Source organism: Xenopus tropicalis, chromosome 3 (genome assembly GCF_000004195.4).
Source record: "Xenopus tropicalis strain Nigerian chromosome 3, UCB_Xtro_10.0, whole genome shotgun sequence".
In the NCBI taxonomy this organism is placed as follows: domain Eukaryota; kingdom Metazoa; phylum Chordata; class Amphibia; order Anura; family Pipidae; genus Xenopus; species Xenopus tropicalis.
Window position 1 is genome coordinate 107,882,927 of NC_030679.2, and position 14,202 is coordinate 107,897,128.

Consider the following 14,202-nt stretch of genomic DNA (forward strand, 5'->3'; position numbering starts at 1 on the left):
TTTTTCACCTGAGCTTTAGAAAGGGTAATATTTTAATAATGAGCTGAATGCATTCTGTAGTATTCTAAACATGATATATTCTGCTTTTAATAGATATGTGATAGGATATTCTTTTAATGGTCTTATTTTGTTGTATGGCATAAAGTAGAGCCACCTACAGGCCAGATTGATTCTTTTTCCTTTTATGCTAAGAAATGGCCTTCTGTTCTTTTGATAGAGAGCATAAAAAGAAAATTTGAGCTGCGGCTATTCATTTTGCAACTCTACATTGTACAGTCATAACTCTGGTTTTAATGAGCATTATAAACTATGAATGAGGATATCAGATACATAGAATGATCATTAAATTTGTACTGTATGGTATATACATATTTGTTTGCATTTGAGATTTGTTGAGAATAAATAGCCTTTTTACTTTTGCAAATATACTTTGTTCCCAAGAAAGTCTACTGAATTGTAGAAACATCTATTGTATTTATACTTTTTACTTATGTGATACTGGAACCAGACTTGCAGCCAAATTGATATTAAGACCCATTACAGCTTTTGAGCATCTTAACAGCGTTGTTATTGCTGTTTCTTGGGATAATCGTCCAATCATTGGCACAAATATTGACTCTAAGCAGGCTCTTCCAAAGATGAATACGCGAGGCTACACATCAGTATGCTGTATCTAGCAGTCAAAAGCAACTGGTCTTGCTGAGTAATCTTAAAGATTTATATTTCATCTGAGCGACTTCTTCAGTTCGTGTGAGCGGTAGAGCATTTTCCAGCATTTTTAAGCCCTCATAGGAAGTACAGTGACCAACATCCATTTGCAGTGGTTCCACTAAACTTATTGAGTATACATCCGTATAATGGTTATATATAACTGTGCTTAAAGGAGAAGGAAAGGCTAATAAAGAGTTAATCTCAAGCTGCAGGCATACCTTCAGTTGTCTCAGTAGTGCCCTTAAGTCTCCCTATATTTCTCCTGTTCAGAAGATCAGAAGCCAAACAAGAAGAAGAAACGCTGAGCTGTGTAAAGAAAGTTCCCATAATGCCTTGCTCCTGCACAGATACTTAGACCAAGTGAACATGCTCAGTTAGTAAGACTATGAGTCAACTTCCTGCTGAGTGGCTCAGATCCACATTCCTAAGGGGGGGGGAGTGAGTTCTTAGCATTCTTGAGGGAGGGGGGAGCAGGAGAGAGCAGAAAACTGCGTGTCTGTGGCACAGGGATTACAGACACAAGAAATCTTTTTTCAGAGAAGTCAGTGCAGCGTTTCTCTGAGTGCTTATGGCTGTATTTACATAGACCTTTCTGATAGCTTACGTAGTTTTTGCTTTTCTTTCTCCTTTAATCTTCAGCAGCTTTGGGCTACTACATAAGTTTTACCACTGGTAATTTACAATTATCCCAGTAACAATGTAACTTTGGACTTGTCTAAAGGATTTGCCACAGCCATGCACCAGAAGGGTCTTAGTAAATAAATGGTGCTGCTATGGCTGGTCATTCATGTCGTCTTAAGCTGTAGCTCTAGTTTATAGTGGAAGATATGCATTAAATGTATATGCTTGGCACACGCAGTGTCCCGATATATTACTAAAAGTTTGTTACTGTGAGTCGATAAACTTCTAAATGGCTACGCTTTCGCTTTTAGATGGTTTGTAAAAAAAAAAAAAAAAGAACCCTTGTTGCTGTGTTATGTACTTTGCTGTAATTAACCTCTAGACCTCTAGCTTCTATTGACAGGATCCTTTATACACTAAACCACAAAGATGGCAAGCTCCTCTCGGCTGTCTCCTCTTCCTAGTTGCCTTACAATTCTCTGCTTTTCATGGTACTCATGTTTTATATTAGGCGGCTTGCTTTTTGAACCAGCAAAGGAGAAATTACCCATATGGTCACGGCACTCTTTTATTTTTCTGATTGTTGCATGGTCAGAATAGTCATTGCAAATATAAGAACCACAGTGGCTTGTATCTGTTAACCTTCCACAGATTTGTACTCTTATCCCTAAAGGAGAAGGAAAGGTTAATAAAGAGTTAATCTCAAGCTGCATACATACCTTCAGTTGCCTTAATAGTGCCCTTAAGTCGTAACCGCTACGAAAAAGTTGCGACAATTCACGAAAAAGGCAAGACGGCGACGAAAAAAATCGCAAAACATACGAAAAAGTCAGAAAATGTTTGTTTCCAATCCGATTTTTTCCCATTCGGATTCGTGGATTAGTAAATCAGCCCCTATGAGTCAGCTTCCTCCTGATTGGCTCTGATCCACTTTCCTATGGGGGGGCAGTGAGTCTAAGCATTCTTGAGAGAGGGGGGAGCAGGAGAGAGCAGGAAGCTGAAAGCTGTGTGTCTGTGGCAGAGGAAAACAGATACAACTTTTTACAGAGATTTTTACAGATTATGGCTGTATTTACATAGACCTTTCTGATAAAGCTTACTTAGTTTTTACCTTTCCTTCTCCTTTAAAGTCACTTGGGGGTGCCAAAATGTTAGGCACCCCCAAGCGATCGCTTCCTCCTTCCTATTCGCGCTGCTGCTGATTGTCCGGGACAGGCGCATGCACAGTAGAGTGAAAAGCCGACTTCTCTGTTAAAGTTCCGCTTTTCACTCTACTGCGCATGCACACGCAGCGACCCAGGAAGAAGGAAGCGATAGCTGCTACCCCGGGCTGATGCTGTTCTCTCTGAACAGGGGCACCAGCCCAGGGTAAAAGGTAGGCTATTGAAGTCACTTGGGGGTGCCTAACATTTTGGCACCCCCAAGTGACTTTGACTTTCATTCTCCTTTAAACGTAGTGTGGTAGTAATGGGTTACGCTTCTTCTGTGTGGTCTCTTGCTTTATCTAGAAGACTTCTCTTCATCATATTTTTTATTTTTGAACTTGAATTTTTTTTCATTTTGTCCCTCTTACACCATTAGTTATTAGGTTACAGTCACAGGTTTGGCTCCACTTCCTGCTGCCTGTGTTTTGTAGGCAGAAAGAAATGTTCATTTGTTTTTCGGCTAGGGCATTTAGGGGCCAGTCATGAGCATAAAAAATGGGTTCCATTAAACACAAGAGACCTGTGGGATTTAAGATAAAAGATGTCTGACGCCACTGTGCTTTCTTGCCATTTGTATGCAAAGGCAAGTCATGTATTACATAAGTGTTTTAATACAGACATATGTGCAGAGGAAGCCTGAGGTATACCGAGAGTGGAATGCTAACTAGTCTGATACTATGTAAAAGTAATGGTTATCAGTCATGTACTAACACATCATTCAGAATGCAGTAATATGAATACTCTGTGTGCAACATTAATATTTTTCTCTGCCTCTTCAGATATTTGAAGACTATTATCATTTCGCTCACCGAGCTGTCATGAAAAGATCATTGGCCCCCAAGAAATCTAGACAAGTCTTGTTAAAGAGAGAGCCTCAGGTAAGGTCAAAGTTTCACCTCTCACTATTGCATCAAATCCTCTGTCAAACGGTCTTTGCTTTTATTAGTTGTCATGTTTCAGCTTATCACATTTATCATAACAGTCCCAGTCCCTGTAAATTATTTTAATTTTAATAAACAGTTAAACATTTCTTTAAGACCATTAGAGGGGGTTCGTCTATAAACTCTGGGGAAATTTGCAACTAGGCAGTAACCCATAGCAGCCAATTAAATTCTTGTTATTCTTAATTCTTTATTGTTCTACCTGCTGTTGGATGGAAAAAAACGAATAACTGATTAGTTGCCATGAGTTACTGCATAGGTACAAATTTGCCCAGGGTTTATAAATGAGCCCCAGCGTCTCCTTTTACCAGAGAAGTGCTTCTGAATGGATGTTATAGCCATCCCAAGGCCTAATATTGATCCGTGTTTCTGGTGATGTTTCACTGGTAGTAAGTCAGTGAGCCAATGCTGTCCTCAATCAACAGAAAACTCAGACCTGCTCTCTCCAACAGCGCGAATTACCATTGTTGTAATCTGATCATTTGGCACTAGGTGGGCATATCGTAGGGGAAGGGGGGGGGATACTGTCATTTGGTGACATTGCCAAATATCTTATAGCATATCTTATAGTGTATGGCCAGCTTTAGGCTGTTTACAGCTGATCTGTTCTCATCCGGCCTCAACTCTGCATTGATGTGCACTGCGTCAGCCTGTGTGCAGAGATGGAGCAGATTTTGGGACAAGAATGCACACACGTTTTCGCACCAAATATGCTCCATCTGGCTGTACATGCACAGATGCCAAATTTCTGAAGTTATTAAAATCAATATCAATTCAGATAGACATAAACATTGATTTAACAAAATCTTTGCAATCAATCTGCACAAGCGTTGTTTTCCAGTGCTGATTACAGTTATGGCAGAAGCAAGGAGACCATGTGCCTGCAGACAGGATTACAGGCCTGTCAGGAGGTTAGAGAAAACACTTGCAAGCAAAAAACACTCTTTTAGCTCAGAACTGACACAACCAGAGGAAGAGGGAGGCATTCATTGAACATAATTATAGTTTTTGTTACACGAAGTCTAGATATAAAATTGTCTGTTCCAACGCAGTTTGTGGTGCAGTAGATCAGGAGATTCTCAGCGTCAGTCCTTTGTGCTGCTTCTCAGTACACCTTCATAGAAAAGACTACTGAAATATATGTGCAAAAAGCAAATTGATGCAACTGCTGTTTGATGTGCATTAGCCACAGGGGCCACCTGCACCATCTAAACCTCAGTGCTTTAATGGAATTCAGACTTTTCCACTCAACAATACAAAGTGCTTTTTTGCCATAAATCCTAACAATATGATTTTTCTAAAGTTTGAAATTCAGGGTAGCTGAGTGCAGTAATAAGGCTAGACAGAACTGTTTACATATGGTAAAATTGCTTTTTCAGCTACATATATCAGTTTTTACAAGTGCGTAGGCTTCTAATACCACGCGGGAGATCCTAGCTGCTTCCCGTTCCATCACGACATGCATTGTCAGCATAGAGAGAGACTGGCAAAGACCACGCTTTTCTGCTACTTTATGTGAGAAAAGAAGTCACTGCTATTCAGTGCTATGCATACAGTAGTGCTATATTAATACATATGGGCACATTCAGTGTTTTCCTTTTCTGAACTTGCTTTTACAAAGTGTGCATTTTTGTGTGATGAGCAGCAATGAATCTTTGGCAGTTACTAGCTGGGCATCTTTTTAAAACAAGTTATCAAAAGAAATCCGGTTCTTCCCACCCCTGGCTAAGTGATGCTCATATGGGAGTTGCAAGGTTTTAAACTGAAATCATCTCACACATTCAAATCATATTCAGTGCAAATGAACTGCTTTTAGATCACACCTATTGCAGTTGTAAGCACGTTAACCTCCTAATAATACATATTTATATCGGATAGTTCCTGCTTTGGTTAAGGCACGTACATTATCACATTAAAAAGATAGCTTGAGAGAATAATAACATTGCTCTCAATGAAATTCCCCAGTAATAGCCTATTAGGCATAAAAAAGAGATCCTCCTAACTTCATTAGAAACAAAGGGCATTTACTTGTTCTCCACAGCCTTGACAGCTTAAACAAACCGGGTGCCCTTTAATCTGGCACTGGGACTTAAGAATTTACATTTCCTACTCCTGCTTGTCATAGCATTTGTGTGGGGGGTTTTGGGACTAGAAGAGTGGTTTTCTTTCAGCGAAGTTTCTTTTATTTATAATGCCTCAGATGAAAGAAAGCGCTGTTTCATATGTCATTTAAGCTCCATAAAATGAATGAATCGCCCTGTTAACAAATGTATCAGCACGCACCCTTGAGCCATTGTGCTTTTGATGAAGACTTAATGGCTTAATGACTTACGCTGCAGTGCAATGCAAGTCTGGTTTGATGATCACAAGTCTGTTTGTGGGGGCCTCTTTGGGTGGGCAGGTCTCATTTAAAGAAAGGAGAATGTATACATTGATGCCAATATAGTCTTTCAGATTGCTTTGTGTCTGGGCCATGTTTGGGTTCTCTTTTTGGGTGTTGGAACAGTAACCCAAAGTATCCAACAGCATTTTACTTTGATTCCTATTAATACAGTTAGATCAATGAAAGCTGGGCATTGTTCTGTTTCTCTGTATTGCCCTAGTATTTGTGAATTCTGTCCAGTTACGTAAGTAATTAGGCACAGGCACTGACAAATAGGAAACTGTAAATTACAATAGGTTATCTGAAAGCAGTTCTAATGTGTAGCGCTGGCTCCTTCTGAAAGCACAATGCACTGAGATGGCGCCTACACACCAATATTACAACTAAAAAAAATTTGTTGGTTTAAGAACAACATTTTAAATGACAGAGTGAATTATTTACAGTGTAATTTAGAAATTAATAAATACATCATGACAGTATCCCTTTAAGGCTAATCCGTGGAGCGGCGCCAAATGCATGTTTGCATGTTTCGGAGCCAAAATATGCTCTGTGAGCCCGCAGTTGGGCCGACGCAATGGCTCCAGGTGCAGAGAAAGGCTGATGCCAGCGTAGGTGCTGATTCTGATCTTCTGAACGGGAGACTTAAGGGGACTATTTAGACAACTGAAGGTATGCCTGCAGCTTGAGATTAACTCTTTACTAGCCTTTCCTTCTCCTTTAAGCCAGGGATCAGAGATATACTTATGCCAGCATTTTTCCAAGATAGTCTGCTAAGAAATGTTTAAATGGGTGGTTTACCTTTGTAATAACGTTTAGTATGTGGTGGGGTTTTTTTTTTTTTTTTTTTTTTTTTTCTTTTTAGTATGTTTCAAAATTTCTGGGATTGGTGTTATTGGGATTGGGATTAGGATGGGATTATTTTCCTTACACTTTTTATTACTTACCTTTCTATTCAGTCCCTCTCCTATTCCTATTTCAGTTACATTTAAACCACTACCTGGTTGCTAAGGTAAACAAGACCATAGCAACCAGATAGTTGCCAAAGTTCCAACAAGAGAGCTGCTGAACAAAAAGCTAAATAACAGAAAAACCAATTGCAAATTATTTAAGAATATCAGTGTCTGTTTTTTTCAGGGATACAGTTATAAGCTGCCAGTTACCTTTTGGTCAATACCTTAATAGCTATGTCACATAAGCACTCCAGACACACATTTGTGTATGTATTATGCATTTACTCCTGATCAAATCTATCTAACTTCCCTCTAGCCAGCAATGCAGAAAATGAAAAAAGCTTTAAAGATTGACCTTTCCTTGAGTTCTTTCCTTGTGTGACATTTGCTGTGATTCAGAATCTGTATGAAGTATGTAGCACTCATATCCTCTTCCTGGAAGAGACTTTTACTGTAATAATTTCCCCTTTTTACTGTAGTTTTTTCCATTTAAATGAATCCCTGTTAAGCGGCAGCCTTTACATACAGCATCAAATTTTATCCTTATGTTGGTTCATTTCTTTTGCAAAAGGGAAGCAATTATCTTTATTTTCATAGACCCTCTTATTTTGTTTGGCTTAAATATACCCATTTATTATAATAACTTGTCTTCTGCTTAGTTTTCCATAAAGGGATAATATACAGTGTGTGTGTATATGTATGTGTGTAATAATATATAATATTGGATTCAGAAGTGTCTTTACCTTTCGATTCAGTTTAAAGTGCAGTATGAGACTGGACCTCCTTTTGCTGCTTGTTGTTTATAAGTGTGGGAGCTGCCATACTGCTGCACTACCTTTAGAATTCATAAGAATATATAGATATATGGATATATATGGACAACATAGTACCACACTCATCATGTTATGGATAGTCCTTTCTTTACAAAAATGCATTTTCTTAACTATTGGGTACAGTTAAATGAAAATATGGTTAATTTTGTATGGGAAAAGTTGTAACCAACTACTGCAGGATTAGGTCATTATTGATTCAGTCATCTCTAAATAGACAACTGTATCCGTTTATTTAGTACTGCATTACTTTAGCTTATAGATTTGCACATGGTAGGTTTATTCAGCTATATTTTCAATTGTATTGTATGTGTCTTTTCTGAATATCAGGTGCACTGGTTGGAGCAGCAAGTGGCAAAAAAGAGGAAAAAGAGAGATGTTTTTACAGATCCAACAGATCCTAAATTTATGCAGCAGTGGTACCTGGTGAGTAACTGACCCTTGATATGCAAAGACCAATTCAGTATTACTGCAGAAGCTCATAGAGTGTGAAATACATTAACAACTTATCAGAGTTTTATGAAGTATGCAGAAATCCCTTAATAACTTGTCTTCTACTGCATCCTCCAGAACTCTGTGTCTTAATAACTGTTTTTATACTGCATGAATACAGTAATTCGTAGATTGTCTGGCTGTGTCTCTTTCTCTCGCTCTCTCTTTCTCTCTTCCCTCTCTCAATATATACAGGTATATTTTATGTCAAATATATATTTTGTTTTCCCACTATATCTGAAGAAAACAAATATGCAAATATATATAATATAAACTATTTTGGCATATATTATAAAATACTGTGAATAAAGTACCTCCTATTGTAAAATATAAGGATATTATAAGTCACTGAGGAATTCAATGATCATATAAAAACACAAGGCCAAGTGCTTTTATAAAGGTAATAGAACTCTGAGGTGACTCATATCCTCATATTGTACAACATGGGGTGCATTATTTACCATAATACAAAAGTTGCAGTGAGTCATGTGACACATTACATCATTGGGCACAGATTATAACTGATGAGGTCACTAAGAGCCGTTTCTAAGGATATGATTTATAGGATATTTGTGTCTCTTGTGTATTATATATAAATAATATAGAAGTGGAAACCTATATTTTCTTTTAATAACAGCTTGGTGATCTTGCCAAACAAGTGATTGTAGACCTTCGACTGCAGTAAAACTGCCCATTTATGCTTAGTTTCCTTACCACATAATCACACAATAAATATTCCAGTTCATCGGGGGGATTTTGGGTAATGTCTAATAAAAAATAAATCCATATGTGGTAGTCTGCTAAAATATATAACATGTCATATTAATGTTACTGGGTGCTTCTGGCTAGCATAAAAGATGCACAGTTAAACCAATTGTTAGCGTTCTTAAAATATTTAATAAAAATGACCTGAAACACTTAAATACCTCCTGTTTTCATAACATTGTAGGGTTTGGAAATACTGTCTCAAATAAAGTAAGGATTCTGTCAATGCTAATTATACACTTGTGTGTGTGTGTGTGTGTGTGTGTGTGTAAGTAAGCTTAGCCTGTGAATGTGTGCTATACAGGATACTCTAGGTCAGGCTTTGTTTCCCCTGCTGCATTCTTCCTGAGCACTGGCTATAGCTGAGTTATATGAGCTGACCTGCACAGAGAAAAATGTAAGTATAACTCACAAAGGTTGAACTAAACACCCAGTGGGCATCTTGTGGCTTGTAGCAAAGTCTCAGAACTACTGACTTTGCACTTGTTCTGCCAAAATTATTGCTTATGAGAAAAAATGCGTATCCCCTCTGAGACAGGAAAGCCATTCTGTGCACATTTTAAAGTTTTGGGGGTTTTTTTCCCATTAAAATGATATCAGCCTTTCTGCTTTATCCTTGACGATTAGTATGCCAACACTGTAAGCAATCCTTGGAGAACAAAAAACATCTGGCTAGTAGAGACATCAGGTTAAATTAGTGTAAAGGGCTTGCAAACATGCATGCAAAACAATTTACAATGTGTAATATAAAATCATACTGTTCCTAATGTGTGCTGTGTTTCCCAGGAAGAGACTGTTATTTCTTTAGTCACTAGTAGTTACACTGCCATGAATTTTTTGTCTATTTGTCTTGATTTATCTTGTCTAAATGAAGTTTTTGCATAAGTTTCAGAGCCTTGAAAAGATACACTGGGGGCTTTCTGTCAGTCATTCTGAGTGTATGTGTGTAGATAGCTGCACAAATGGCAAAAAGTCTTTATATAAACAGAAACAAAAGCAAGCACCCTCTCATAGTGTAGCATACATTTCCTAGATCAATGGTGCACACAGCACAGGAGGAGAAAAAACCGTTGCACTGTTTTTCACTCCACATTGTATGTACACGGACAGGCAGGCATTGGCTTGTCAATGCACATGTGGTGCAAAAATGCATGGGTTTTCATGCTAAAATCCCCTCCATGCAAACACAACCCAGAATAAAGGATATTTGATAAGCCTTTTCACGGAAACACAATGGGGGCTCATTTATTAACACTGGGTAAATTTGCCTGTGGGCAGTAACCCATAACAACCAATCAGTGATTGGTGTTTTTCACCCTGCATGTAGAACAATGAACGCAACAATTTGATTGGTTGCCATAGGTTACTGGCCATGGGCAAAATTGATAAATGATGCCCAGTGTGTGCAAGACGTTAGTTATAATTCATTAGATATTATTTTCACTTAACAATTCAGCATAGCACCAAAGCAACAGTTCTTTGGGCATTTTCACTTAGTGAGTCCACAGATGTCTTCTCCTGTCCAGGAGGTCAAAGTAGGAGTTCCATTTATTAGTCTACAAAAAAGAGCAGTATCTATATAGAAATAATATGCATTGTTCTCTAACTTTTAGCCAGTGTTTCCTCTAAGCTGTGAGCTCGTACACACAATTTCAATAAAATGTGGCCCAAGCAAGGATCTTTGTGTGAAAACTTTTTTTTACGATGTACTGAACCATCCACTTTGTATGTTTGCAGTTTTTAACTCAAGCACATTCTTGTATGAGGGTGAACAGAGGATAATTGGACCCCACTGTCGAAATTAAATTAGAGGGATCATTGCTTTTTAGGCCATATTTTTTGTTAGCTCCTTAAAATGGTTTTATGTAGTATTCCCTTTTTTTTTAAATAATGAATGGTTGTACCCTCTCGGCCAAATGGGAGTTGCCTGTTATAATCTGGAATTGCAGCCAACCTAGCATGACAAAACATGGGTAAGACGAAGCCAATACACAGCAGCAACATCCTTTTGCTCACAGAGTGCAATGAGAGACACAATAGGCCACATTATGCTATATTACAATTATCCCTATTGCAGTACATCCCCCTTGTTCAACTTGAGTGCAGTGAGTATGGCTTTTACTGAACATACCTTTTGCCTTTCATTAATGAAAACTTTTTTTTGTTTATTTCTTGAGCTAAACAGGGCAAACAAGGAAACTAATAAATGATATATCCCCAAGGGCTGAACATGGAGTACCTCCAGTTTCCCTGTTTAGCTTAAGAAGTAACTATAGATTTTTATTTTTTTTTGTGATTTAAAAAATAGACAAAGTATGTTCAGCACAAGGCCTATTAATTGCATTCAGTGTTGGCAAGTGGGGGGTATACCACTCCTCTATTTACTTACTGTAGGAATAGTAAGGGAATATGTGTGTGCGTGTTGTCCCTTTATACATTAGTACATATCTGTTTTAAAGGAACAGTAACACTAAAAAATGAAAGAGCTTTAAAGTAATAAAAATATAATGCACGGTTGCCCTGCACTGGTAAAACTGGTGTGTTTGCTACAGTAACCCTACTATAATTTATATAATAAGCTGCTGTGTAGCCACGGGGCAACTATTCAAGCTGGAAAAATGAGAAAAGGCCCAGGTTACATAGCAGATAACAGATAAGCTCTGTAGAATACAATAGTGTTTTATCTGTTATGTGCTATGTGCCTGTGCCTTTTCTCCTTTGGATGGCTGCCTCCATGGCTACATAGCAGCTTATTTATATAAATTATAGTAGACTTTCTGAAGTAAACACACAACTTTCACCAGTGCAGGGCAGCAGCACATTTATATTTTAGTTACTTTTATACACTTTCATTTTTTGGTGTTACTGTTCCTTTAAGGTGGCCATACACATTAAGATCCGCTCGCTTGGCAATATCAGTCAAATTTAGGCTAATTCGATCGTCGGCTAATTCGATTATAACGACAGCAATTGGCGCAGTCAGTTCAGGGGCCACATCAACAGGCCGATGCGGTCCCGATCCGACTAAATCTTTTAACCCGCCCGATCGATATCTGCCCAATTTCAGGTCAGATATTGGTTGGGCAGGCTAGTCGTTGCTGCCCCTACTCGGCTGATAAGCTGCCGAATCGGTCTAAGGGACTGATATCGGCAACTACAATCGGCCCGTGTATGGCCACCTTTAGATTCAGGTCCTCCAAAGTCCGTGTTTCTATTTCAAAATATTAGAGTGCCTTATTAAAATCAGGACATTTTTAATTACTTTGTGTGTGAAGTAGATTGTATCTGCCTGGTTAAGTGACATCTATCTTTCACTGATATTGGAAAATGTTACAATAAATATTTTAAAAAGTGTCCATCTTTTGTTCCTGTTCACACATCATAATTTGAGCCATGAAGATTAGACTTGCTTGTTCTTCGGCTTTAGTTCAGATCAGAGAATACATTTATATTAAATGTACTATTAGTTTAATGTGAGTGATTCCTCTGTTCATCCGCTAAGGGTTTAAAATATGATCTTTCTGTACACAGGAGAGATAATTTCCCCAGCTAGTAGCAATTACTTCTCTTTCCTCCAGGAAAAGTAAGGAGGATTGATATAATGGGTTTCTTTTATGCCACATAGTTCTCTGGAGTGCTTTGCATGAAGTGCCCCTTTTTACAGCTGACTTTAATGTCTGCCATGTTGCACTGACATGGCAATCGTTTAGCATTTCACTTTTCTTTTGAACATAGGGGCTCATTTGTAAGATGCTAAGTGCAAATAAGAGGTGCAAAGTACCATGTTTTTGCACCCAATTTACCCTACTCCCTTGTTTGTGCACCCACCACTATCAATAACAGTTATGCGCACCTCTGTGATAATTTGGCACAGTGATATATGAGTGTCTTAGAATTAGTGTGCCACCATGTAAGGAGTCGCAAATGGGCAGGCCATGCGTGCCCATACAACCCCACCATTACTTATGTGCTAGAGGGAGCATCTGTGTGTGCAAAGAGCTCTGGCAACCCTGTACTTACCACATGCTCAAGGCAGGAGTTAAGTTAAAGGCTCCCTTCTGCTGATGTACACAAGTATATATGTTGGCCTAATGCCCACAATGTTGTGCTTGCCTCCCTTAATGTTCAAGGGTAGATTGTAATCTCATTCCATGACTGCAGTTTCAGGGTCCTTTGCTGGGTCCATTTGCAGCGTTACAACATAAACACAGCTTAAAGGGCTTAATGCAGATGGTGGTGCTAAGATAAACAAGTGTATCCACATATGATGCTTGGATTAAAGGGTTGTGGTATAAAGGTTGCACAGTCGACAAACACAGTAATCTGTCATTTCAGTGTTTCCAATTATAGATATATTTATTTTATCATTGTATTACTATTTTTGTATTTTTTGTTTTTTATTATAATGCATATAGGCTAAATAACATCATAGCAAGAAGTTTATAGAAGCCAAGGTTTAATTAAGAAAAGAACCTGTGCCAGCATGTGATGTATTCTAAATAGCCAATCTGTTTTACAGCTTGATACAAACCGACACGATCTACATGTGAAAGAGGCTTGGGAGCAGGGCTTTACTGGCAAAGGCATTGTGGTTTCTATTCTTGATGACGGCATTGAAAAGAATCACCCAGATCTGCAAGCTAATTATGTGAGTTGATTACCAGCCCAATAAAAATCTGCCTGACTGCCTGATCTTTTCACTTTGTAGTATGGGGAAAGTTTGCATCATTTTGCTTACTACAACCCATGCCTGGCTTTGCTTGAAACCTGCAGGGCAATCATTCAAACGGACAGTTTTCCTGTTTCAGTCTTAGGCTGATGCCACACGTGGCGTTTTTACGCTGCGTATTTTCTAATTCTCTCGGCGGCTGAAAAACGCCTGATATCATCATCCATAGAAATAGCTTGAAAAGACGCGCAGCAAACCACACAAAGCGGAAATACGCTAGAAAACGCCTAAGCACGGATTTTTCAAGCGTTGGCTGAAATACGCCAGTACTTGCAAAGCAAGCTATTCCTATGGATACGCAAAGGCAGCTGCCAGACCTAGCGGAAATACGCGGCGTTTTTTGCTATTTCGCACTATTAGCACCATGGCAACGGGATTTGCTTACGTCACCAGTTCTAGGCTGAAAAACGCCATGTGTGGCTTGTGTGGCGTTTTTAGGCTGAGAAAAAACGCAGCGTAAAAACGCCACGTGTGGCATCAGCCTTACTCACTGACTTGGAACAGCGATGGCCTGGAGTGGCAGCCCAACAACATGGTATAACTAAATCTTTTAAACCAAAAGGTGCCTAGCTGTT

General features: G+C 38.7%; 1 protein-coding gene across 2 annotated transcripts in view; it reads left to right on the forward strand.

Moving 5' to 3' along the window:
- furin (furin, paired basic amino acid cleaving enzyme) overlaps positions 1-14,202 on the forward strand; it is a 99,898-nt gene that overhangs the window by 58,250 nt on the left and 27,446 nt on the right. For both annotated transcript variants that reach the window (XM_002932241.5, XM_004912640.4), the window contains exons 3-5: positions 3,317-3,415; positions 7,972-8,067; positions 13,418-13,546. In XM_002932241.5, the coding sequence (XP_002932287.2) occupies positions 3,317-3,415; positions 7,972-8,067; positions 13,418-13,546 (324 nt within the window). The remainder of the gene's footprint in view (positions 1-3,316; positions 3,416-7,971; positions 8,068-13,417; positions 13,547-14,202) is intronic.